Genomic DNA, 25,924 nt, shown 5'->3' on the forward strand with positions numbered 1-25,924 from the left:
ACATAATATTTAAACCAATTTCGTTTTAAATTTGGTAAATAGAAAGTAATGAGATGACCCTTATCGCGAAAACGAGATTTTAGCTTATATTGTTACATGTTTGTTAAATATGAAGGTTGAACATGTCCCTCGATGTCCCTTGATGCGAAACATGATATGTGAACCTATTTGGTTTTCGGAAAAATGAAAGTATTGGAATGACTTTGTCGCAAAAATGAGATTTTAGCCTATATGGTTAGAAGTTTGATAAAGGTTGAACTTGTCCCTCGATCTCCCTTTATACGAAACATGATATGTGAACCTATTTGGTTTTGTATTCGGCAAAATGAAATTATTTGAATGACCATTGTCCCAAAAATGAGATTTTAGCCTATATGGTTAAAAGTTTGATAAATATTAATGTTGAATTTTGTTACCGTAAATCCGCAAGTGCACGGGTTTACCGTAGTAGTAATAAAGAGAGAGTATCGATCCACAGGGAGTTATTTAAATTCCAATCAAAAGTAGTAAAGGTTAGGGAGAAATCGATAATTAGGGTTTCAAGGTAATCTAAACGACGGTTGAAAACAATAGCTAAAGGCAACCTAGGGATTATTGGTTCATCCTATGGTTGACCTAACATCCTAATCCTAATCCTTGTTTATGTAAATCCTAGTTTCTAAGGACGAATCTCTCTAAAGCCTATCCCCTTCTTCGTTCGATATCCGGGGAGTGTGTCTCTCAAGGTGTTAGACCTATTCTCATGGCTAACTCCTATATTAAGATCCTTGATTGTACGAGATTCTATAAGTCCCAAGGTTCACTAGGCTATTCTCATGCTTCGCAATCCTTGTCTAAATTCACTTGTTCGGTTATTAAGACTTCTTCGTTCGATTCATCACCTTAATAACTAGGGTAACGAATTAACAAGTACTAACCCTCCGCGTTCGCATCCAAAGTTTGGTACTTGTTAATATCGTTGTGAAGAACGGTGAATTTAGATAAGAAAAGTAGGGTTACATAAACTAGGGTTTCGGATTAGGATTGTTGGATCAAGCCATAGGACTCTCCCAACAATCCCAAGGTCTAAGGGAATTACTCACTCATGGTTGGTGTTGCCATGAATGAATAAGAAGAAAATAATAAGAACAATTGAATAAAAACGAGAACTTTTATTGAGAAATAGTATTCTGTCACAATACAATATTCAGAATTCCAGATGATAAAACAAGGAGAACAAGCTCTCTATTTATAGCCTACTAATGACTTAAGCCCTAAGAAATAACTGAAGGAATATTCTCTGAAGATCCATGGGATTTATCGTCAAAGCAGGCTGCGTAGAAAACCGCTGTTCGGAGCAAAAAGCAGCTAAAAGGGATGCTGGCAATCGCGCACGGCCGTGCGCCTTGCAGGCGTGGGCCGTGCGCCCTTCACTGACTTGGGGGAGCGAATTCTGATTTCTTCAAGTGCATATTTCGGTCCAAAATCTTGGAAATCTCCTATTTTTGTGCTCCAAATCCCTTTTCTTTAGCTCCAAGCCTTGCAAATCATATATTTGATCCTGAAATATAATATTGGATTCTTTGAAGTAAAAAGCTCTTAAATATAAATAAAAACACATAGAATCTAATTAAATCTAAATAGAATTAAACTAAATAACTTAATTAAAATACGTAATAAATCTACTTATCAAACTCCCCCACACTTGAATCTTTGCTTGTCCTCAAGCAAAAGGCATAGACATAGCAGCATAGAAAACATTTAAGTATATGACAAAATTAAAACACATGTTCCCTCCAAGGCCTTGTCCTAAGCATACACTAATCACAACCTCAAGAGCCCCTTATGATTCCTATTCAACCCAACAAGAGAAACTAAGTGAGTGTGTGTGTGTAGTGCATCCCCTTTGCTCCTGTATAAACAGGTATTATGAGGAAACAGGTTCTAACCCCAACAGTACATCAACCGAGAAAAACCTCATTTTCATTCCATATAAGCAAGGTGGGAATTAAGTTTAAGTTGGTTCAATTTTAAATTGTGGACCATATTTTTCTTTTCTTTTGGTCTCTTTTGGGGCTACAGATGCCTAGGGGATATCACCTTTTCATAGGAAGTCGGAGAGGGACTCACTCCTTCCTCCACTATTCCGGCAATCACCCTAAGTAGTGCTGTAGTTTGTAACTTCTTTCATAAAATTTTTTTCTTTTTCTTTTCTTTCTATTTTTTTTCTTCAGAAGTTTGTAGAAGCTATACAATCACTAAGGAGGTACCATCCTTCGCGTAGGAGTTGTTCGAGTACACTATCCTTCCCTCCATGCTCCGGCGGTGTTCTCAACTTAGTGAAAAAGTGAAAATCATGCTTCCCCCAATATTATTTCAACGTTAAATAAAGTTAATTAAATTTCCCCACACAAGCTTATACTACTTTTACTCCTAGAGACTTTAAAGGGTCCATGTACCATTAAACTTAGAACGTGGTCCTTAAAATATCTATTCATACACTTACTCAAAGGATGCACTGTGAATTTTCTCATTGGAGAAGTTTTGTTCACCTAGAATCAATGTGGGTCTATTGGAAAAACTTAAGGCAACAAGAAGCTATTTTCATGTACACAACAAGAACATTATTTAGCCTATATTGGAAGAGAACTTAACAAAAAGTATATGTCATATTTAACAATTAAAACAAGAAAACTATCTAGCCGCTTACATGCCTTTCGCAATAAAACAAAACAAAAGATAAAAATTCAAGGGAGTTTGAAACACTACGACTCTTACTACCTAGACACTTTATTGGCTCCCCCCGATACTTGGGAGAAGCATTGTCCTCAATGCATAAAGAAAACAAGAAATTAAAAGGAAGAAAGGAAAAGAAAAGAAGAGAAAGGAAGAGGAAAGCTCACATTTTTATTGGTTCCCCGGCGGAGGATATCGGGCGTTGAGATATTCTTGCATTGCTAGAAGAGCATTATGGGTCTCCTCACGCCTTTGGTTTGTTCTTTGCACCTCCTCTTGCATACCGGAGAACTCTTCACCAAATTGTTGTTGATTGGTGTTGATCTTTTGGAGCTCACTTTGCATCCAATTCCATTGCTCATCATCCATTTGTGTTCTGGCTTCATTAGGCAAGTCAGCACCTTCTTCACTTGCATCTTCTGTAAGTTCAGATTGTAACCTAAGAGGGGGGGTGAATTAGGTTTCTAGGAATATTGGTTAATTTTTCAGAGATTAGCGTTGTTGATAATTTTTCCGATAAATAATGATGAAGTTATGAATGCGGAAAAATAAAAGAGCAAGGGAAGAAGAAAAGACACAAGAGAGTTTATAGTGGTTCCCCTCTAAACCTTAGGGTCAGTCCACTCCCTTCACACCCCGCGAAGGAATTCACTATGTTAGAATCTTTGTTACAAGCAATCTCACCCCAAGACCCCCTAACAATCTTTCTAACATAAACACAAGAAAGAAACCCTCTCTCTTGATTACAACACAAACACCAAACACTTTTGGTGGACTTTGAATCTTTCCGAATCAAAGAACCTTTTACAACAATCACAAGATAGCACCCCACTATCTTAAACAATAATTCTCACCAACAATGGCAAGAAACTTTACAACAAAGTAATTGAAGAATAACAAATGTATGGCTGTATATCTTTATCAATATCACTCTAACAAATTGACTTAGTGCTCAGAAAACTTTTTAATAAATGTTAAAGTGTAAGCAAAGTTTTCCAAACAACTTGAATGAAAGTTTAAAAGCAAGTGATATTGAAAATGTCAATTGAGATAATGAAAGTTGTTGTCTTAAAATGATTTGATTCTCAATTGAATTTATAGAAGTTAAAAAGATGTTTATGAAACAATGCTACCTTTCAAAAGAAATAGTTTGGGCCAATTCTTTTTACAGAAAGTGCCGTTGTGAAAATTCAAAAAGATGGCTGTTGAGAAAAATCAAAATGTTGGCCGTGATTCAGATATGCTGACCTTTGGAAACTGATGGTGCATCGAAAGATAGTAACATGCATGCCAAAACATATCTATCTGAATTTTGCCAATAGTATAATTCAATCATGCCAAAACATATATATATTACGCCTTTATAAAAGACACGTAATGTATGCATGTATATAAAAATGACATGCTTTACTAATATATTAAATATGGAATTTCCAAAATCAATAATAATTTTGGTAGTTAAAAATCTCTTTGTACAAAATCACAATTGAAATGAAAATCATTGTAAGTGTGTGATTTATTTTCAAGAGATTTTAGTATTGCATCAAAAGACATGCTTTACTTAGAAGAATGTTTGTAATTATTTTCTGAGCATTCTAAGTTGTTTCATAAGTTAAGAATGATAAATCAAAAGACAAACGCCATACTTACAAAGAGTATAACCAAGAAGTCTAGGCATTAATCTTCATTCTTAATCTTCATATTGTGCCTCCGTAGTTTTTCTTCTTTTGTGATGTGAGTTTGTATATCATCAAAACCCAGTCAAGTCTAAGATGGAAATCTTCTTCACAATCTCCCCCTTTTTGATGATGACAAACCATATCCTTTTGACAATGATTGCTCAACAAAAACTCCCCCTATCTTGTATTTCTCCCCTTTGTTTTGCAATTGGATAACCTGAAACAATTTAAGCACAAAACACAAACATGCACTTTCTCCCCCTTTTGACATCATCAAAAAGAAGAAAAAGGGTAAAATCTAAAGGGTCGTAATATAAGGGAAATAATAAATTTTATGTAAAAATAATTGATCTTCTTCACAATGAGTATTCAATCCCTCGCATTATTTTGCACATATGATTTGAAATCAATAATTGTACATTTAATAATTTCTTATACAATATCATTAAAGCATTATTAATGATATAAATGACAATTGAAAGAAAGAATTGTTGTGTGCAGTTATATATGTAAATACATGAAGGTGCATGCATTACCTTTTGTTTAATAAACAACAAGTTCAGACCGAAAAACATATATCCAAGCATGTTTCACATATAGATTATATTTTGTAGAGGAATGATCATGCTATTTTGAAATCATATTAGGTGGAATTATGAAAATTATTGTTCTTAAACATGTGTTCTCACACCACACATAGTTTCATGAGTAAATCACATGATCACGTCATCATAAAAATTCATATTTTACACCATCGAGAATAGGTAAAAACATCCAATTAAACATCATTTGATTCGTGCATCTCAAAATGCACACATCTGGCTGGATTCTTAAGCATATGTGAATATGATACCTCAAGTTAACTTCAACTTAAACATAAATTTGCTTTCCAAATATAATATATGAATTTATAAAACCATGCAAATCATATACCCATTGAAAAATAACTGTGTACCTTTTTCACCGTAGTCATGAATAAATAAGAACATGATAAAGAGATCACATAAATTCCAAAGCATCATCAAAGTATGAATCTTTCTCAAACCATCTTAATCCTATCATATCATATGGTCTTGTATTTTGAAAAACCCAATCTAAATATGACAATTTTAGCAAATGGTCTTCAAGTACCTGCCAAACAATTAATAGAACTTTATAGGTACCCATTTTTCTTTGGGTCCTTGTGGGTTAGTACCTTTCTTTACCCAAATAAATTCACCATAACGAACACCAAAGTTTCTTATGTAGCAAGTATTTGGAGTATGACCTTTTATGTTACAATAAAAACATGTGAAATTATGAACATAATGTGATCCAAAATTATTTCCTTTAGAGAAATTATTCTTAACATTTGAATTATTTTTCTTAAAAGAATTGTTAGAATAATTTCTTCTTTTAGAATTAATTCTTTGATTCACATTCTTGAAAGAATTAACAACATGCATTTTCTTAGTTTCTATGTTGTTGGGATCTGTGCTTGCTTTAACAAAAACCGTTTTATTGGTGTTTGGTTTATCAAATTTAGAAAAACCAAGCCCGGATTTGTTGTTGGAATATCTTTGTTTACTAAGCACATCTTCCAAACCATTGTGACCTTTTTCAAATTTTTTTATCACTTGATTTAATTCAACAATTTTTGTTTCATTTTCTTTACATTTCTTTACATTGTTTACTAAGCACGGCCGTGCGCGATTGGCAGCATCCCTTTTAGCTGCTTTTTGCTCCGAACAACGGTTTTCTACGCAGCCTGCTTTGACGATAAAGCCCATGGATCTTCAGAGAATATTCCTTCAGTTATTTCTTAGGGCTTAAGTCATTAGTAGGCTATAAATAGAGAGCTTGTTCTCCTTGTTTTATCATCTGGAATTCTGAATATTGTATTGTGACAGAATACTATTTCTCAATAAAAGTTCTCGTTTTTATTCAATTGTTCTTATTATTTTCTTCTTATTCATTCATGGCAACACCAACCATGAGTGAGTAATTCCCTTAGACCTTGGGATTGTTGGGAGAGTCCTATGGCTTGATCCAACAATACTAATCCGAAACCCTAGTTTATGTAACCCTACTTTTCTTATCTAAATTCACCGTTCTTCACAACGATATTAACAAGTACCAAACTTTGGATGCGAACGCGGAGGGTTAGTACTTGTTAATTCGTTACCCTAGTTATTAAGGTGATGAATCGAACGAAGAAGTCTTAATAACCGAACAAGTGAATTTAGACAAGGATTGCGAAGCATGAGAATAGCCTAGTGAACCTTGGGACTTATAGAATCTCGTACAATCAAGGATCTTAATATAGGAGTTAGCCATGAGAATAGGTCTAACACCTTGAGAGACACACTCCCCGGATATCGAACGAAGAAGGGGATAGGCTTTAGAGAGATTCGTCCTTAGAAACTAGGATTTACATAAACAAGGATTAGGATTAGGATGTTAGGTCAACCATAGGATGAACCAATAATCCCTAGGTTGCCTTTAGCTATTGTTTTCAACCGTCGTTTAGATTACCTTGAAACCCTAATTATCGATTTCTCCCTAACCTTTACTACTATTGATTGGAATTTAAATAACTCCCTGTGGATCGATACTCTCTCTTTATTACTACTACGGTAAACCCGTGCACTTGCGGATTTACGGTAACAAGTTTTTGGCGCCGTTGCCGGGGAGTTGACCAAATTCCGATCAACTTTGGTGACGGTTAGGTTTTATTTCTGTTTTTACACTTTCCCCTTCTCAATCGATTTCTTCTTCTTCTTCTTTTTGGATTTCTTTTCCGCTTATACGTAGAACTAGAAGTCTTGGGAGCCATATTCCTCCGGATTATATCCCCGAGATAGAACAATACCTCCATAGGCGAAAAAGAGAAGCACGAAAAAACCAAGCCATGGCAGACGCACGTACTCTCAAAGAGTATGCGACTCCGTCAACGGAGGAGCCGGCAGCGGTTATTGTGTATCCGGATGTAGAAGGAAACAATTTCGAAATCAAGCCTGCACTTCTCCATCTTGTGCAGCAAAATCAATTCTCGGGATCCCCCGCTGAGGATCCCAATCTTCACATCTCTACCTTTCTTAGGCTTAGTGGAACCATTAAAGCCAACCAAGAAGCCGTTAGGCTACATCTTTTCCCTTTCTCCCTTCGAGATAGAGCTAGTGCTTGGTTCCACTCCTTAGAAAAAAGTTCCATTACGTCATGGGACCAAATCAGGCAAGTCTTCCTTGCTAGATTCTTTCCACCCTCCAAAACTGCCAAGTATAGGGACCAGATTACTAGGTTCAATCAAGCAATTGGGGAATCTTTGTATGACGCTTGGGAGCGTTTTAAGGAGATGCTAAGAGTTTGCCCCCATCACGGTCTTGAGCAATGGCTCATAATTCATACTTTTTACAATGGTCTTTTGTATAACACTAAATTGACTGTTGATGCAGCAGCAGGAGGAGCACTAATGAATAAGAATTATGCAGATGCTTATGCGCTGATAGAAGACATGACTCAAAACCACTACCAGTGGACGAGCGAGAGGGCAATTGGTGGTACAACACCATCAAACAAGGAAGCCGGTATATATGAGGTCTCTCCTCATGATCACTTGGCAGCTAAGGTAGAAGCACTCTCTCATAAACTCAATAAACTCAATGTAAGTGCCTCTACTCCTTCTTCTCCTATATCTTCCTGTGAAGTATGCGGTATTACTGGCCACTCTAGTGATGAATACCAGCTAGGGAGTGCTCTCTTGTTTCCCGAACAAATAAACTATGCCCAATACCAAGGTATGAGTCAAGGGCAGAATTTTTCCAATAAAAATCAATTCGGGCAGCAAGTAGCACCACCAGGCTATGGCAACAACCAAAGGGTGGCTCAGAAATCTAATCTTGAGCTTATGTTGGAAAATTTTGTGCTAAACCAAGAAAAATAAAACCAAGAGCTTAAGTCGCAAACTAGACTTCTAAAAGAGTCGCTTGGCACTCTAACTTCTAAGGTAGACTCTCTTGCCATAAGCAACAAATCATTGGAGACCCAAATCTCCCAAGTAGCCCAACATGTTTCTTCTACCTCTCAAACACCTAGAATTTTTCCAGGACAACCCGAGGCCAATCCTAAAGCACACATCAATGTTGTTACCCTAGAAAACGGCCAAGAGCTAGAAAAACCAAAGGTTGAAATTGTGCAAGGCAGAGAATCCCTAGAAGAGAGTGAAAGTCCGGTAGATACAAAGCCCTATGTTCCTAAAGTCCCATTCCCTCAAAGGCTTGTTAAGCCCAATCTAGAGGACAAATTAGGAAGTTTGTTGAGCTAACACAAAGTCTACACACCAAGGTCCCGAAAGTCTTGTCCCAAATGCCCACCTATGCTAAGTTTGTTAAAGACGTCATCTCTAAAAAGAGAATCCCCGTGGGCAATGAGACAATAACCTTGACCAAAGAGTGTAATGCCCTTCTAGGAGAACCACCCAAGCTTGGTGACCCTGGTAGTTTTGCAATCCCTATCATGATAGGAGACACAAATGTGGAAAGAGCCTTATGCGATCTAGGAGCTAGTGTGAGCATGTTACCCTTGTCCCTCTTCATGAGGATAGGAATAGGAAACCTAAAGCCAACGGACATATCCCTTAAGCTTGCAGATCGCACTATTATCAGTCCCGTTGGTATTGCGGAAGATATGCCCGTTTTAATATATAGGTGTTTTGTTCCCGCTGATTTTGTGGTTGTTGACATTCCTGAGGACCCTCAAGTCCCAATCCTACTTGGAAGACCTTTATTAGCCGCAGCGGGAGCAGTCATAAATGTTAGAGAAGGATGCATTATGTTCCAAATAAGTGGCATGCTCATAGGTTTCGAAATGTATAACATCAATAGAGGAATCACCGACTACTCCTTGTTCGAAGCCGAAGAATATGGTGGAAAGCAATGCTCTTCACCACCACCTGGCTACCATCACCTCTTTGACCCATTTTAGGGATCACCACTAATCGTCAAGCTAATGACGTGAAAAGAGCGCTTCGTGGGAGGCAACCCACGCATTTTTTTTACCGCTTTGTTTTCGTTTGTTTTGTGTTGTTTTTACTTGTTTTGTAGGTACATGTCCGATATGATATAGAAAACTTGAAAAAATTTTGACCCAGAGGACCAGAAACAGGCGCACTGCCCACGCCTCAATGCGCGTGGGCGTGCGCGATTTTTTTGAAAAAATTGCCCAGCCAGAACAGCAAGGTCCGCACGGCCCACGCCTCCAAGGCGCACGGCCGTGCGCGACTTTCCCCTCCCATAAACATCAATTTTTCATTTTCTTCCCATTCAAACCACACAAAAACCTCTCTCATCCAACTTCTCTCTCTAAACCTCCATTTTTCCTCAACCTTAAACCTCATATATCTCCATCAAAACTCCACCAATTCACACAAAACTTTCACCCAAACCAATCCAAAATCAATTCCAAAAACAAACACCCAAACAAAATCAATTTCCATCCATCCAATCCATTAACCCCAATTTTCATATACCCCATTAACCTAAACCAAAAACCACAAATTTTCCAACCAAATCCAACCAACCACTCAAAAACCTTACTTCCAACGTATACCCATCACAAAAACTCGGTCAAAAATGTCTTCAAGCAAGCAAGGGAAGGAAGCATCACCAAGGTTCCATGGCATCAAATTTAAGAACTCCGAGCAAAGAAAAAGGTATAACAAACTTCTCTCTCGACCTTTATTTCCGAATCGTTATCCTTGTTTCTTTGCTATGTTGGACCTAGGTATAAAAGAGCAAGTAGAATCGTTAATTGAAAACCTAGGATGGTCCGGCTTGATGAGAACTTACCCGGGGTATGAAAACCTTGTCTATGAGTTTTTAAGTTCATTTTGCTTCATAAAAAATAAGACAAAGTCGGATTACCCCCAACATAAGGTCTCGTTTCGGTTTTTAGGTACTGACTATGACATGACTTTTGATTACTTTTGCCAAACCATGGGTTTCGCCGATGCGGGGCTCATCCATGATTCAAATAGTCAATACTCAAAACCCGTGAACTATGACCCTGAAGCCTTTTGGACCACAATCACAGGCTTGAATAACTACGTTGCTAGGTCCAACAAAGCTAGTGCTATCCAAAACCCTGTCCTCCGTTACTTTCAAAGAATTATGGGATGCACTATCTTCGGTAGGACGGACTTACATAGAGTTAGAGCACCCGAGCTCTTCATTCTTTGGGCTGCACTTAATAATCACCCCGTGAACACATGCTACTACTTACTTGATCACTTATCCTCTATCACCAAGAGTGATAGTGTGATTGTTGCCGGTGGTGCTATAACATGCATAGCAAATAAGTTTGGGGTAAGACATGCAGGACTCAATAGGATAGAGGGAGACAACACTTTGAGCAAGCACGATCTTGTGCAAATGAACTTTATCCGAAATGAAACCGATATAGGGACCTTTGAGTTTCGAGGCAGCCGAGGAGAAACATTGATTATATTGCCTAACCCTGCCCGCGCCGACATAAAGGTGGCAGGAAATTTGTTATATGTTGTTAATCCTCAGGTACCCGAAGATGATGAAGATGCAAGTGAAGAAGGTGCTGACTTGCCTAATGAAGCCAGAACACAAATGGATGATGAGCAATGGAATTGGATGCAAAGTGAGCTCCAAAAGATCAACACCAATCAACAACAATTTGGTGAAGAGTTCTCTGGTATGCAAGAGGAGGTGCAAAGAACAAACCAAAGGCGTGAGGAGACCCATAATGCTCTTCTAGCAATGCAAGAATATCTCAACTCCCGATATCCTCCGCTGGGGAACCAATAAAAATGTGAGCTTTCCTCTTCATTTCTCTTCTTTTCTTTTCCTTTCTTCCTTTTAATTTCTTGTTTTCTTTATGCATTGAGGACAATGCTTCTCCCAAGTATGGGGGGGAGCCAATAAAGTGTCTTGTTTTATCATCTGGAATTCTGAATATTGTATTGTGACAGAATACTATTTCTCAATAAAAGTTCTCGTTTTTATTCAATTGTTCTTATTATTTTCTTCTTATTCATTCATGGCAACACCAACCATGAGTGAGTAATTCCCTTAGACCTTGGGATTGTTGGGAGAGTCCTATGGCTTGATCCAACAATCCTAATCCGAAACCCTAGTTTATGTAACCCTACTTTTCTTATCTAAATTCACCGTTCTTCACAACGATATTAACAAGTACCAAACTTTGGATGCGAACGCGGAGGGTTAGTACTTGTTAATTCGTTACCCTAGTTATCAAGGTGATGAATCGAACGAAGAAGTCTTAATAATCGAACAAGTGAATTTAGACAAGGATTGCGAAGCATGAGAATAGCCTAGTGAACCTTGGGACTTATAGAATCTCGTACAATCAAGGATCTTAATATAGGAGTTAGCCATGAGAATAGGTCTAACACCTTGAGAGACACACTCCCCGGATATCGAACGAAGAAGGGGATAGGCTTTAGAGAGATTCGTCCTTAGAAACTAGGATTTACATAAACAAGGATTAGGATTAGGATGTTAGGTCAACCATAGGATGAACCAATAATCCCTAGGTTGCCTTTAGCTATTGTTTTCAACCGTCGTTTAGATTACCTTGAAACCCTAATTATCGATTTCTCCCTAACCTTTACTACTTTTGATTGGAATTTAAATAACTCCCTGTGGATCGATACTCTCTCTTTATTACTACTACGGTAAACCCGTGCACTTGCGGATTTACGGTAACAAGTTTTTGGCGCCGTTGCCGGGGAGTTGACCAAATTCCGATCAACTTTGGTGACGGTTAGGTTTTATTTCTGTTTTTACACTTCCCCCTTCTCAATCGATTTCTTCTTCTTCTTCTTTTTGGATTTCTTTTCCGCTTATGCGTAGAACTAGAAGTCTTGGGAGCCATATTCCTCCGGATTATATCCCCGAGATAGAACAGTACCTCCATAGGCGAAAAAGAGAAGCACGAAAAAACCAAGCCATGGCAGACGCACGTACTCTCAAAGAGTATGCGACTCCGTCAACGGAGGAGCCGGCAGCGGTTATTGTGTATCCGGATGTAGAAGGAAACAATTTCGAAATCAAGCCTGCACTTCTCCATCTTGTGCAGCAAAATCAATTCTCGGGATCCCCCGCTGAGGATCCCAATCTTCACATCTCTACCTTTCTTAGGCTTAGTGGAACCATTAAAGCCAACCAAGAAGCCGTTAGGCTACATCTTTTCCCTTTCTCCCTTCGAGATAGAGCTAGTGCTTGGTTCCACTCCTTAGAAAAAGGTTCCATTACGTCATGGGACCAAATCAGGCAAGTCTTCCTTGCTAGATTCTTTCCACCCTCCAAAACTGCCAAGTATAGGGACCAGATTACTAGGTTCAATCAAGCAATTGGGGAATCTTTGTATGACGCTTGGGAGTGTTTTAAGGAGATGCTAAGAGTTTGCCCCCATCACGGTCTTGAGCAATGGCTCATAATTCATACTTTTTACAATGGTCTTTTGTATAACACTAAATTGACTGTTGATGCAGCAGCAGGAGGAGCACTAATGAATAAGAATTATGCAGATGCTTATGCGCTGATAGAAGACATGGCTCAAAACCACTACCAGTGGACGAGCGAGAGGGCAATTGGTGGTACAACACCATCAAACAAGGAAGCCGGTATATATGAGGTCTCTCCTCATGATCACTTGGCAGCTAAGGTAGAAGCAGTCTCTCATAAACTCAATAAACTCAATGTAAGTGCCTCTACTCCTTCTTCTCCTATATCTTCCTGTGAAGTATGCGGTATTACTGGCCACTCTAGTGATGAATGCCAGCTAGGGAGTGCTCTCTTGTTTCCCGAACAAATAAACTATGCCCAATACCAAGGTATGAGTCAAGGGCAGAATTTTTACAATAAAAATCAATTCGGGCAGCAAGTAGCACCACCAGGCTATGGCAACAACCAAAGGGTGGCTCAGAAATCTAATCTTGAGCTTATGTTGGAAAATTTTGTGCTAAACCAAGAAAAACAAAACCAAGAGCTTAAGTCGCAAACTAGACTTCTAAAAGAGTCGCTTGACACTCTAACTTCTAAGGTAGACTCTCTTGCCATAAGCAACAAATCATTGGAGACCCAAATCTCCCAAGTAGCCCAACATGTTTCTTCTACCTCTCAAACACCTGGAATTTTTCCAGGACAACCCGAGGCCAATCCTAAAGCACACATCAATGTTGTTACCCTAGAAAACGGCCAAGAGCTAGAAAAACCAAAGGTTGAAATTGTGCAAGGCAGAGAATCCCTAGAAGAGAGTGAAAGTCCGGTAGATACAAAGCCCTATGTTCTTAAAGTCCCATTCCCTCAAAGGCTTGTTAAGCCTAATCTAGAGGACAAATTTAGGAAGTTTTTTGAGCTAACACAAAGTCTACACACCAAGGTCCCGAAAGTCTTGTCCCAAATGCCCACCTATGCTAAGTTTGTTAAAGACGTCATCTCTAAAAAGAGAATCCCCGTGGGCAATGAGACAATAACCTTGACCACAGAGTGTAATGCCCTTCTAGGAGAACCACCCAAGCTTGGTGACCCTGGTAGTTTTGCAATCCCTATCATGATAGGAGACACAAATGTGGAAAGAGCCTTATGCGATCTAGGAGCTAGTGTGAGCATGTTACCCTTGTCCCTCTTCATGAGGATAGGAATAGGAAACCTAAAGCCAACGGACATATCCCTTAAGCTTGCAGATCGCACTATTATCAGTCCCGTTGGTATTGCGGAAGATATGCCCGTTTTAATAGATGGGTGTTTTGTTCCCGCTGATTTTGTGGTTGTTGACATTCCTGAGGACCCTCAAGTCCCAATCCTACTTGGAAGACCTTTATTAGCCATGGCGGGAGCAGTCATAAATGTTAGAGAAGGATGCATTATGTTCCAAATAAGTGGCATGCTCATAGGTTTCGAAATGTATAACATCAATAGAGGAATCACCGACTACTCCTTGTTCGAAGCTGAAGATCATGGTGGAAAGCAATGCTCTTCACCACCACCTGGCTACCATCACCTCTTTGACCCATTTTAGGGATCACCACTAATCGTCAAGCTAATGACGTGAAAAGAGCGCTTCGTGGGAGGCAACCCACACATTTTTTTTACCGCTTTGTTTTCGTTTGTTTTGTGTTGTTTTTACTTGTTTTGTAGGTACATGTCCGATATGATATAGAAAACTTGAAAAATTTTTGACCCAGAGGACCAGAAACAGGCGCACTGCCCACGCCTCAATGCACGTGGGCGTGCGCGATTTTTTTGAAAAAATTGCCCAGCCAGAACAGCAAGGTCCGCACAGCCCACGCCTCCAAGGCGCACGGCCGTGCGCGACTTTCCCCTCCCATAAACATCAATTTTTCATCTTCTTCCCATTCAAACCACACAAAAACCTCTCTCATCCAACTTCTCTCTCTAAACCTCAATTTTTCCTCAACCTTAAACCTCACATATCTCCATCAAAACTCCACCAATTCACACAAAACTTTCACCCAAACCAATCCAAAATCAATTCCAAAAACAAACACCCAAACAAAATCAATTTCCATCCATCCAATCCATTAACCCCAATTTTCGTATACCCCATTAACCTAAACCAAAAACCACAAATTTTCCAACCAAATCCAACCAACCACTCAAAAACCTTACTTCCAACGTATACCCATCACAAAAACTCGGTCAAAAATGTCTTCAAGCCAGCAAGGGAAGGAAGCATCACCAAGGTTCCATGGCATCAAATTTAAGAACTCCGAGCAAAGAAAAAGGTATAACAAACTTCTCTCTCGACCTTTATTTCCGAATCGTTATCCTTGTTTCTTTGCTATGTTGGACCTAGGTATAAAAGAGCAAGTAGAATCGTTAATTGAAAACCTAGGATGGTCCGGCTTGATGAGAACTTACCCGGGGTATGAAAACCTTGTCTATGAGTTTTTAAGTTCATTTTGCTTCATAAAAAATAAGACAAAGTCGGATTACCCCCAACATAAGGTCTCGTTTCGGTTTTTAGGTACTGACTATGACATGACTTTTGATTACTTTTGCCAAACCATGGGTTTCGCCGATGCGGGGCTCATCCATGATTCAAATAGTCAATACTCAAAACCCGTGAACTATGACCCTGAAGCCTTTTGGACCACAATCACAGGCTTGAATAACTACGTTGCTAGGTCCAACAAAGCTAGTGCTATCCAAAACCCTGTCCTCCGTTACTTTCAAAGAATTATGGGATGCACTATCTTCGGTAGGACGAACTTACATAGAGTTAGAGCACCCGAGCTCTTCATTCTTTGGGCTGCACTTAATAATCACCCCGTGAACACATGCTACTACTTACTTGATCACTTATCCTCTATCACCAAGAGTGATAGTGTGATTGTTGCCGGTGGTGTTATAACATGCATAGCAAATAAGTTTGGGGTAAGACATGCAGGACTCAATAGGATAGAGGGAGACAACACTTTGAGCAAGCACGATCTTGTGCAAATGAACTTTATCCGAAATGAAACCGATATAGGGACCTTTGAGTTTCGAGGCAGCCGAGGAGAAACATTGATTATATTGCCTAACCCTACCCGCACCGACATAAAGGTGGCAGGAAATTTGTTGTATGTTGTTAATCCTCAGGTACCCGAAGATGATGAAGATGCAAGTGAAGAAGGTGCTGACTTGCCTAATGAAGCCAGAACACAAATGGATGATGAGCAATGGAATTGGATGCCAAGTGAGCTCCAAAAGATCAACACCAATCAACAACAATTTGGTGAAGAGTTCTCCGGTATGCAAGAGGAGGTGCAAAGAACAAACCAAAGGCATGAGGAGACCCATAATGCTCTTCTAGCAATGCAAGAATATCTCAACGCCCGATATCCTCCGTCGGGGAACCAATAAAAATGTGAGCTTTCCTCTTCCTTTCTCTTCTTTTCTTTTCCTTTCTTCCTTTTAATTTCTTGTTTTCTTTATGCATTGAGGACAATGCTTCTCCCAAGTATGGGGGGGAGCCAATAAAGTGTCTAGGTAGTAAGAGTCGTAGTGTTTCAAACTCCCTTGAATTTTTATCTTTTGTTTTGTTTTATTGCGAAAGGCATGTAAGCGGCTAGATAGTTTTCTTGTTTTAATTGTTAAATATGACATATACTTTTTGTTAAGTTCTCTTCCAATATAGGCTAAATAATGTTCTTGTTGTGTACATGAAAATAGCTTCTTGTTGCCTTAAGTTTTTCCAATAGACCCACATTGATTGTAGGTGAACAAAACTTCTCCAATGAGAAAATTCACAGTGCATCCTTTGAGTAAGTGTATGAATAGATATTTTAAGGACCACGTTCTAAGTTTAATGGTACATGGACCCTTTAAAGTCTCTAGGAGTAAAAGTAGTATAAGCTTGTGTGGGGAAATTTAATTAACTTTATTTAACGTTGAAATAATATGGGGGCAAGCATGATTTTCAATTTTTCACTAAGTTGAGAACACCGCCGGAGCATGGAGGGAAGGATAGTGTACTCAAACAACTCCTACGCGAAGGATGGTACCTCCTTAGTGATTGTATAGCTTCTACAAACTTCTGAAAAAAAAATAGAAAGAAAAGAAAAAGAAAAAAATTTTATGAAAGAAGTTACAAACTACAGCACTACTTAGGGTGATTGCCGGAGTAGTGGAGGAAGGAGTGAGTCCCTCTCCGACTTCCTATGAAAAGGTGATATCCCCTAGGAATCTGTAGCCCCAAAAGAGACCAAAAGAAAAGAAAAATATGGTCCACAATTTAAAATTGAACCAACTTAAACTTAATTCCCACCTTGCTTATATGGAATGAAAATGAGGTTTTTCTCGGTTGATGTACTGTTGGGGTTAGAACCTGTTTCCTCATAATACCTGTTTATACAGGAGCAAAGGGGATGCACTATACACACACACACTCACTTAGTTTCTCTTGTTGGGTTGAATAGGAATCATAAGGGGCTCTTGAGGTTGTGATTAGTGTATGCTTAGGACAAGGCCTTGGAGGGAACATGTGTTTTAATTTTGTCATATACTTAAATGTTTTCTATGCTGCTATGTCTATGCCTTTTGCTTGAGGACAAGCAAAGATTCAAGTGTGGGGGAGTTTGATAAGTAGATTTATTACGTATTTTAATTAAGTTATTTAGTTTAATTCTATTTAGATTTAATTAGATTCTATGTGTTTTTATTTATATTTAAGAGCTTTTTACTTCAAAGAATCCAATATTATATTTCAGGATCAAATATATGATTTGCAAGGCTTGGAGCTAAAGAAAAGGGATTTGGAGCACAAAAATAGGAGATTTCCAAGATTTGGGACCGAAATATGCACTTGAAGAAATCAGAATTCGCTCCCCCAAGTCAGTGAAGGGTGCACGGCCCACGCCTGCAAGGCGCACGGCCGTGCGCGATTGCCAGCATCCCTTTTAGCTGCTTTTTGCTCCGAACAGCGGTTTTCTACGCAGCCTGCTTTGACGATAAAGCCCATGGATCTTCAGAGAATATTCCTTCAGTTATTTCTTAGGGCTTAAGTCATTAGTAGGCTATAAATAGAGAGCTTGTTCTCCTTGTTTTATCATCTTGAATTTTGAATATTGTATTGTGACAGAATACTATTTCTCAATAAAAGTTCTCGTTTTTATTCAATTGTTCTTATTATTTTCTTCTTATTCATTCATGGCAACACCAACCATGAGTGAGTAATTCCCTTAGACCTTGGGATTGTTGGGAGAGTCCTATGGCTTGATCCAACAATCCTAATCCGAAACCCTAGTTTATGTAACCCTACTTTTCTTATCTAAATTCACCGTTCTTCACAACGATATTAACAAGTACCAAACTTTGGATGCGAACGCGGATGGTTAGTACTTGTTAATTCGTTACCCTAGTTATTAAGGTGATGAATCGAACGAAGAAGTCTTAATAACCGAACAAGTGAATTTAGACAAGGATTGCGAAGCATGAGAATAGCCTAGTGAACCTTGGGACTTATAGAATCTCGTACAATCAAGGATCTTAATATAGGAGTTAGCCATGAGAATAGGTCTAACACCTTGAGAGACACACTCCCCGGATATCGAACGAAGAAGGGGATAGGCTTTAGAGAGATTCGTCCTTAGAAACTAGGATTTACATAAACAAGGATTAGGATTAGGATGTTAGGTCAACCATAGGATGAACCAATAATCCCTAGGTTACCTTTAGCTATTGTTTTCAACCGTCGTTTAGATTACCTTGAAACCCTAATTATCGATTTCTCCCTAACCTTTACTACTTTTGATTGGAATTTAATTAACTCCCTGTGGATCGATACTCTCTCTTTATTACTACTACGGTAAACCCGTGCACTTGCGGATTTACGGTAACAAGTTTTTGGCGCCGTTGCCGGGGAGTTGACCAAATTCCGATCAACTTTGGTGACGGTTAGGTTTTCTTTCTGTATTTACTTTCCTCTTGTCTATATTTCCTCTAATCGATTTCTTCTTGTTCTTTTTGACTTTCTGATAGCTTGCAGCCATGGCAGACAATCGTACCCTCAAGGAGTACGCCACTCCTTCAACGGAAGAGCCGACGGCTATCATAGTTTATCCACCCGTCGAAGGGAACAACTTTGAGATCAAGCCTGCACTTTTAAACCTTGTGCAGCAAAACCAATTCTCGGGATCCCCCGCTGAGGATCCCAATCTACACATCTCTACTTTCCTTAGGCTTAGTGGAACCATTAAAGCCAACCAAGAAGCCGTCAGGCTACACCTTTTCCCTTTCTCCCTTCGAGATAGAGCGAGTGCTTGGTTCCACTCCCTAGAAAGGGGTTCCATATCCTCATGGGACCAAATGTGACAAGCCTTCCTTGCTAGATTCTTTCCACCCTCCAAAACCGCTAGAATGAGGGACCAAATAACTAGGTTTAACCAAAGGGATGGAGAGTCTTTATATGAAGCTTGGGAACGCTATAAGGAGATGTTGAGAGTTTGTCCTCACCATGGTCTAGAACGGTGGCTCATAATCCACACCTTTTACAACGGTCTTTTGTATAATACCAAACTAACCGTTGATGCAGCTGCAGGTGGAGCAATCATGAATAAAAATTATGCCGACGCCTATGCGCTGATAGAGGATATGGCCCAAAATCATTACCAGTGGACAAACGAAAGGGCCAACACTGCTGGAGCATCATCAAAGAAGGAAACAGGTGTGCATGAAGTCTCTTCTTATGATGATTTGGCTGCTAAGGTAGAGTCACTAACCCTTCAACTTGATAAAATCAATGTTAATGTTGTTTCTCCTTCTCCTTCTTGTGAGTTATGTGGAATCGTTGGTCATAGTGGCAATGAGTGCCAGCTGGGAGGTGTTGCTTTCACCCAAGAGCAAATGAACTACGCCCAATACCAAGGTATTAGGCAAGGGCAAAACTTTTACAACAGAAACTCTTTTGGGCAACAAGCAACACCGCCTAGCTACGGTACCAACCAAAGGGCACCCCAGAAATCTAAGTTGGAACTCATGATAGAAAATTTTGTCCTAGGACAAGAAAAACTAAACCAAGAGTTCAAGCAACAAACCGAACTTCTGAAGGAATCCCTCTCCACACTCTCCTATAGGGTAGATTCTATTGCCACACACAGCAAAATGTTGGAGACTCAGATCTCCCAATTGAACCAACAAGTCTCTTCATCCTCTCAAGTCTCTAGAGCCCTCCCAGGCCAACCTGAGACTAATCAAAAGAGCCACGTGAATGCTGTTAGCCTTGTGGAAGAAAAATCTTTAGGAGGACCCATCTTAGAAATCCATGTCATTGAGAGTGAAGCGGTTAGCGATGCTAGGGTAGAAAGCAAAAACCCTATGACCCTAAAGTTTAGTAGAAAGATGAACCCTTCCCCACAAGGACTAGCCAAGCATAGTAAGAAAGCACAACTCCAAAGGTTCATTGAGATAATGAGAGAAACATGTGCCAAAATCCCATTCGTTGAGGCCTTGTCCCGAATTCCTCTTTATGCAAATTATTTGAAAAATATTTTGTCTAAAGGACGCAAAGAGGATAAGGAGACGCTGGCATAACCTAAGGAGAGTGGCGACATTTTTCTAGAGAGATCAACCCCAGAATACCGTTATCCCGGTAGTTTTTCCATCCCTTGCACCATAGGGAAGGAAAGTATAAAAAACGCTAGGTGTGATCTAGGGGTTAGCGTAAATCTAATGCCCCTATCTCTCTTTAAGAAAATTGGGGTAGGAAAATTAGAACCGGCGGAGCATACCTTAGTATTGTTTGACCATTCCACCGTTGACCCAGCTGGCTATGTTTCAAATCTTCCGGTAAAAATTGGAGGCACTGTCATACCGGTTGATTTTATGGTAGTTAATGCGAAGGAAGACCCCCAATTTCCAATCCTTTTTGGTTTTCCTTTCCTTGTGGTCTCAGGTGCTTTTATTGATGCGTTGAATGGTAGGATCGTGTTCCATATGAATATTGAGAGGATGGAGTTTGAATTAGGAAACCACCTGAAGGAAATCTCTCCTTCCTCCATCAAGGCTGAGTATGAGATGTGAGAACGCTACCTAGCATCAACCACACAAAATGTTGTGTTCGATCCTATCTGAGGGTCCCCTTTTATCGTCAAGCTAATGACGTGAAAAGAGCGCTTCGTGGGAGGCAACCCACCTATTTTTACCGCTTTGTTTTCATTTGTTTTGTGTTGTTTTTACTTGTTTTGTAGGTACATGTCCGATATGATATAGAAAACTTGAAAAAATTTTGACCCAGAGGACCAGAAACAGGCGCACTGCCCACGCCTCAATGCGCGTGGGCGTGCGCGATTTTTTTGAAAAAAATTGCCCAGCCATAACAGCAAGGTCCGCACGGCCCACGCCTCCAAGGCGCACGGCCGTGCGCGACTTTTCCCTCCCATAAACATCAATTTTTCATCTTCTTCCCATTCAAACCACACAAAAACCTCTCTCATCCAACTTCTCTCTCTAAACCTCCATTTTTCGTCAACCTTAAACCTCACATATCTCCATCAAAACTCCACCAATTCACACAAAACTTTCACCCAAACCAATCCAAAATCAATTCCAAAAACAAACACCCAAACAAAATCAATTTCCATCCATCCAATCCATTAACCCCAATTTTCGTATACCCCATTAACCTAAACCAAAAACCACAAATTTTCCAACCAAATCCAACCAACCACTCAAAAACCTTACTTCCAACGTATACCCATCACAAAAACTCGGTCAAAAATGTCTTCAAGCAAGCAAGGGAAGGAAGCATCACCAAGGTTCCATGGCATCAAATTTAAGAACTCCGAGCAAAGAAAAAGGTATAACAAACTTCTCTCTCGACCTTTATTTCCGAATCGTTATCCTTGTTTCTTTGCTATGTTGGACCTAGGTATAAAAGAGCAAGTAGAATCGTTAATTGAAAACCTAGGATGGTCCGGCTTGATGAGAACTTACCCGGGGTATGAAAACCTTGTCTATGAGTTTTTAAGTTCATTTTGCTTCATAAAAGATAAGACAAAGTCGGATTACCCCCAACATAAGGTCTCGTTTCGGTTTTTAGGTACTGACTATGACATGACTTTTGATTACTTTTGCCAAACCATGGGTTTCGCCGATGCGGGGCTCATCCATGATTCAAATAGTCAATACTCAAAACCCGTGAACTATGACCCTGAAGCCTTTTGGACCACAATCACAGGCTTGAATAACTACATTGCTAGGTCCAACAAAGCTAGTGCTATCCAAAACCCTGTCCTCCGTTACTTTCAAAGAATTATGGGATGCACTATCTTCGGTAGGACGGACTTACATTGAGTTAGAGCACCCGAGCTCTTCATTCTTTGGGCTGCACTTAATAATCACCCCGTGAACACATGCTACTACTTACTTGATCACTTATCCTCTATCACCAAGAGTGATAGTGTGATTGTTGCCGGTGGTATTATAACATGCATAGCAAATAAGTTTGGGGTAAGACATGCATGACTCAATAGGATAGAGGGAGACAACACTTTGAGCAAGCACGATCTTGTGCAAATGAACTTTATCCGAAATGAAACCGATATAGGGACCTTTGAGTTTCAAGGCAGCCGAGGAGAAACATTGATTATATTGCCTAACCCTGCCCGCACCGACATAAAGGTGGCAGGAAATTTGTTGTATGTTGTTAATCCTCAGGTACCCGAAGATGATGAAGGTGCAAGTGAAGAAGGTGCTGACTTGCCTAATGAAACCAGAACACAAATGGATGATGAGCAATGGAATTGGATGCAAAGTGAGCTCCAAAAGATCAACACCAATCAACAACAATTTGGTGAAGAGTTCTCCGGTATGCAAGAGGAGGTGCAAAGAACAAACCAAAGGCGTGAGGAGACCCATAATGCTCTTCTAGCAATGCAAGAATATCTCAACGCCCGATATCCTCCACCGGGGAACCAATAAAAATGTGAGCTTTCCTCTTCCTTTCTCTTCTTTTCTTTTCCTTTCTTCCTTTTAATTTCTTGTTTTATTTATGCATTGAGGACAATGCTTCTCCCAAGTATGGGGGGGAGCCAATAAAGTGTCTAGGTAATAAAGTGTCTAGGTAGTAAGAGTCGTAGTGTTTCAAACTCCCTTGAATTTTTATCTTTTGTTTTGTTTTATTGCGAAAGGCATGTATGCGGCTAGATAGTTTTCTTGTTTTAATTGTTAAATATGACATATACTTTTTGTTAAGTTCTCTTCCAATATAGGCTAAATAATGTTCTTGTTGATACATGAAAATAGCTTCTTGTTGCCTTAAGTTTTTCCAATAGACCCACATTGATTCTAGGTGAACAAAACTTCTCCAATGAGAAAATTCACAGTGCATCCTTTGAGTAAGTGTATGAATAGATATTTTAAGGACCACGTTCTAAGTTTAATGGTACATGGACCCTTTAAAGTCTCTAGGAGTAAAAGTAGTATAAGCTTGTGTGGGGAAATTTAATTAACTTTATTTAACGTTGAAATAATATGGGGGGAAGCATGATTTTCACTTTTTCACTAAGTTGAGAACACCGCCGGAGCATGGAGGGAAGGATAGTGTACTCAAACAACTCCTACGCGAAGGATGGTACCTCCTTAGTGATTGTATAGCTTCTACAAACTTCTGAAAAAAAATAGAAAGAAAAGAAAAAGAAAAAAAAATTATGAAAGAAGTTACAAACTACAGCACCACTTAGGGTGATTGCCGGAGTAGTGGAGGAAGGAGTGAGTCCCTCTCCGACTTCCTATGAAAAGGTGATATCCCCTAGGCATCTGTAGCCCCAAAAGAGACCAAAAGAAAAGAAAAATATGGTCCACAATTTAAAATTGAACCAACTTAAACTTAATTCCCACCTTGCTTATATGGAATGAAAATGAGGTTTTTCTCGGTTGATGTACTGTTGGGGTTAGAACCTGTTTCCTCATAATACCTGTTTATACAGGAGCAAAGGGGATGCACTATACACACACACACTCACTTAGTTTCTCTTGTTGGGTTGAATAGGAATCATAAGGGGCTCTTGAGGTTGTGATTAGTGTATGCTTAGGACAAGGCCTTGGAGGGAACATGTGTTTTAATTTTGTCATATACTTAAATGTTTTCTATGCTGCTATGTCTATGCCTTTTGCTTGAGGACAAGCAAAGATTCAAGTGCGGGGGAGTTTGATAAGTAGATTTATTACGTATTTTAATTAAGTTATTTAGTTTAATTCTATTTAGATTTAATTAGATTCTATGTGTTTTTATTTATATTTAAGAGCTTTTTACTTCAAAGAATCCAATATTATATTTCAGGATCAAATATATGATTTGCAAGGCTTGGAGCTAAAGAAAAGGGATTTGGAGCACAAAAATAGGAGATTTCCAAGATTTGGGACCGAAATATGCACTTGAAGAAATCAGAATTCGCTCCCCCAAGTCAGTGAAGGGTGCACGGCCCACGCCTGCAAGGCGCACGGCCGTGCGCGATTGCCAGCATCCCTTTTAGCTGCTTTTTGCTCCGAACAGCGGTTTTCTACGCAGCCTGCTTTGACGATAAAGCCCATGGATCTTCAGAGAATATTCCTTCAGTTATTTCTTAGGGCTTAAGTCATTAGTAGGCTATAAATAGAGAGCTTGTTCTCCTTGTTTTATCATCTTGAATTTTGAATATTGTATTGTGACAGAATACTATTTCTCAATAAAAGTTCTCGTTTTTATTCAATTGTTCTTATTATTTTCTTCTTATTCATTCATGGCAACACCAACCATGAGTGAGTAATTCCCTTAGACCTTGGGATTGTTGGGAGAGTCCTATGGCTTGATCCAACAATCTTAATCCGAAACCCTAGTTTATGTAACCCTACTTTTCTTATCTAAATTCACCGTTCTTCACAACGATATTAACAAGTACCAAACTTTGGATGCGAACGCGGAGGGTTAGTACTTGTTAATTTGTTACCCTAGTTATTAAGGTGATGAATCGAACGAAGAAGTCTTAATAACCGAACAAGTGAATTTAGACAAGGATTGCGAAGCATGAGAATAGCCTAGTGAACCTTGGGACTTATAGAATCTCGTACAATCAAGGATCTTAATATAGGAGTTAGCCATGAGAATAGGTCTAACACCTTGAGAGACACACTCCCCGGATATCGAACGAAGAAGGGGATAGGCATTAGAGAGATTCGTCCTTAGAAACTAGGATTTACATAAACAAGGATTAGGATTAGGATGTTAGGTCAACCATAGGATGAACCAATAATCCCTGGGTTGCCTTTAGCTATTGTTTTCAACCGTCGTTTAGATTACCTTGAAACCCTAATTATCAATTTCTCCCTAACCTTTACTACTTTTGATTGGAATTTAAATAACTCCCGTTGGATCGATACTCTCTCTTTATTACTACTACGGTAAACCCGTGCACTTGCGGATTTACGGTAACAAGGTTTAATATAGGTGTTTTCTTCTTACTCACTCATGGTTGGTGTTGCCATGAATGAATAAGAAGAAAACAATAAGAACAATTGAATAAAAACGAGAACTTTTATTGAGAAATAGTATTCTGTCACAATACAATATTCAGAATTCAAGATGATAAAACAAGGAAAACAAGCTCTCTATTTATAGCCTACTAATGACTTAAGCCCTAAGAAATAACTGAAGGAATATTCTCTGAAGATCCATGGGCTTTGGGATACTGGCAATCGCGCACGGCCGTGCGCCTTGCAGGCATGGGCCGTGCGCCCTTCACTGACTTGGGGGAGCGAATTCTGATTTCTTCAAGTGCATATTTCGGTCCCAAATCTTGGAAATCTCCTATTTTTGTGCTCCAAATCCCTTTTCTTTAGCTCCAAGCCTTGCAAATCATATATTTGATCCTGAAATATAATATTGGATTCTTTGAAGTAAAAAGCTCTTAAATATAAATAAAAACACATAGAATCTAATTAAATCTAAATAGAATTAAACTAAATAACTTAATTAAAATACGTAATAAATCTACTTATCAAACTCCCCCACACTTGAAT

At 39.2% G+C, this 25,924-nt stretch overlaps 3 protein-coding genes and 3 non-coding genes across 6 annotated transcripts; 3 read left to right on the forward strand and 3 right to left on the reverse strand.

The window, feature by feature from the left end:
• Positions 1–7,650: 7,650 nt before the first annotated feature.
• LOC146929371 (small nucleolar RNA R71) lies at positions 7,651–7,757 on the reverse strand. Its single transcript, XR_015009153.1, has one exon. It is a non-coding gene; the product is annotated as a small nucleolar RNA R71 (small nucleolar RNA).
• Positions 7,758–8,738: 981 nt separating this feature from the next.
• LOC146929372 (uncharacterized) lies at positions 8,739–9,356 on the forward strand. Its single transcript, XM_085707298.1, has one exon. It carries the CDS (start codon positions 8,739–8,741, stop codon positions 9,354–9,356), a length of 618 nt encoding a protein of 205 aa, XP_085563424.1.
• A 2,910-nt stretch (positions 9,357–12,266) lies between these two features.
• Positions 12,267–14,444, forward strand: LOC146929373 (uncharacterized). Its single transcript, XM_085707299.1, has 2 exons — positions 12,267–12,439; positions 12,563–14,444. The coding sequence occupies exons 1-2, from the start codon at positions 12,267–12,269 to the stop codon at positions 14,442–14,444; spliced, it is 2,055 nt and encodes a 684-aa protein (XP_085563425.1).
• LOC146929374 (small nucleolar RNA R71) lies at positions 12,738–12,844 on the reverse strand. Its single transcript, XR_015009165.1, has one exon. It is a non-coding gene; the product is annotated as a small nucleolar RNA R71 (small nucleolar RNA).
• Positions 14,445–19,285: 4,841 nt separating the features above from the next.
• On the reverse strand, positions 19,286–19,392 carry LOC146929375 (small nucleolar RNA R71). Its single transcript, XR_015009161.1, has one exon. It is a non-coding gene; the product is annotated as a small nucleolar RNA R71 (small nucleolar RNA).
• A 1,207-nt stretch (positions 19,393–20,599) lies between these two features.
• On the forward strand, positions 20,600–20,950 carry LOC146929376 (uncharacterized). The gene has a single exon (XM_085707300.1). It carries the CDS (start codon positions 20,600–20,602, stop codon positions 20,948–20,950), a length of 351 nt encoding a protein of 116 aa, XP_085563426.1.
• Positions 20,951–25,924: the final 4,974 nt, after the last annotated feature.

Source organism: Medicago sativa, chromosome 4 (genome assembly GCF_051527215.1).
Source record: "Medicago sativa cultivar Bolivia chromosome 4, Bolivia_mono, whole genome shotgun sequence".
Classification (NCBI taxonomy): domain Eukaryota; kingdom Viridiplantae; phylum Streptophyta; class Magnoliopsida; order Fabales; family Fabaceae; genus Medicago; species Medicago sativa.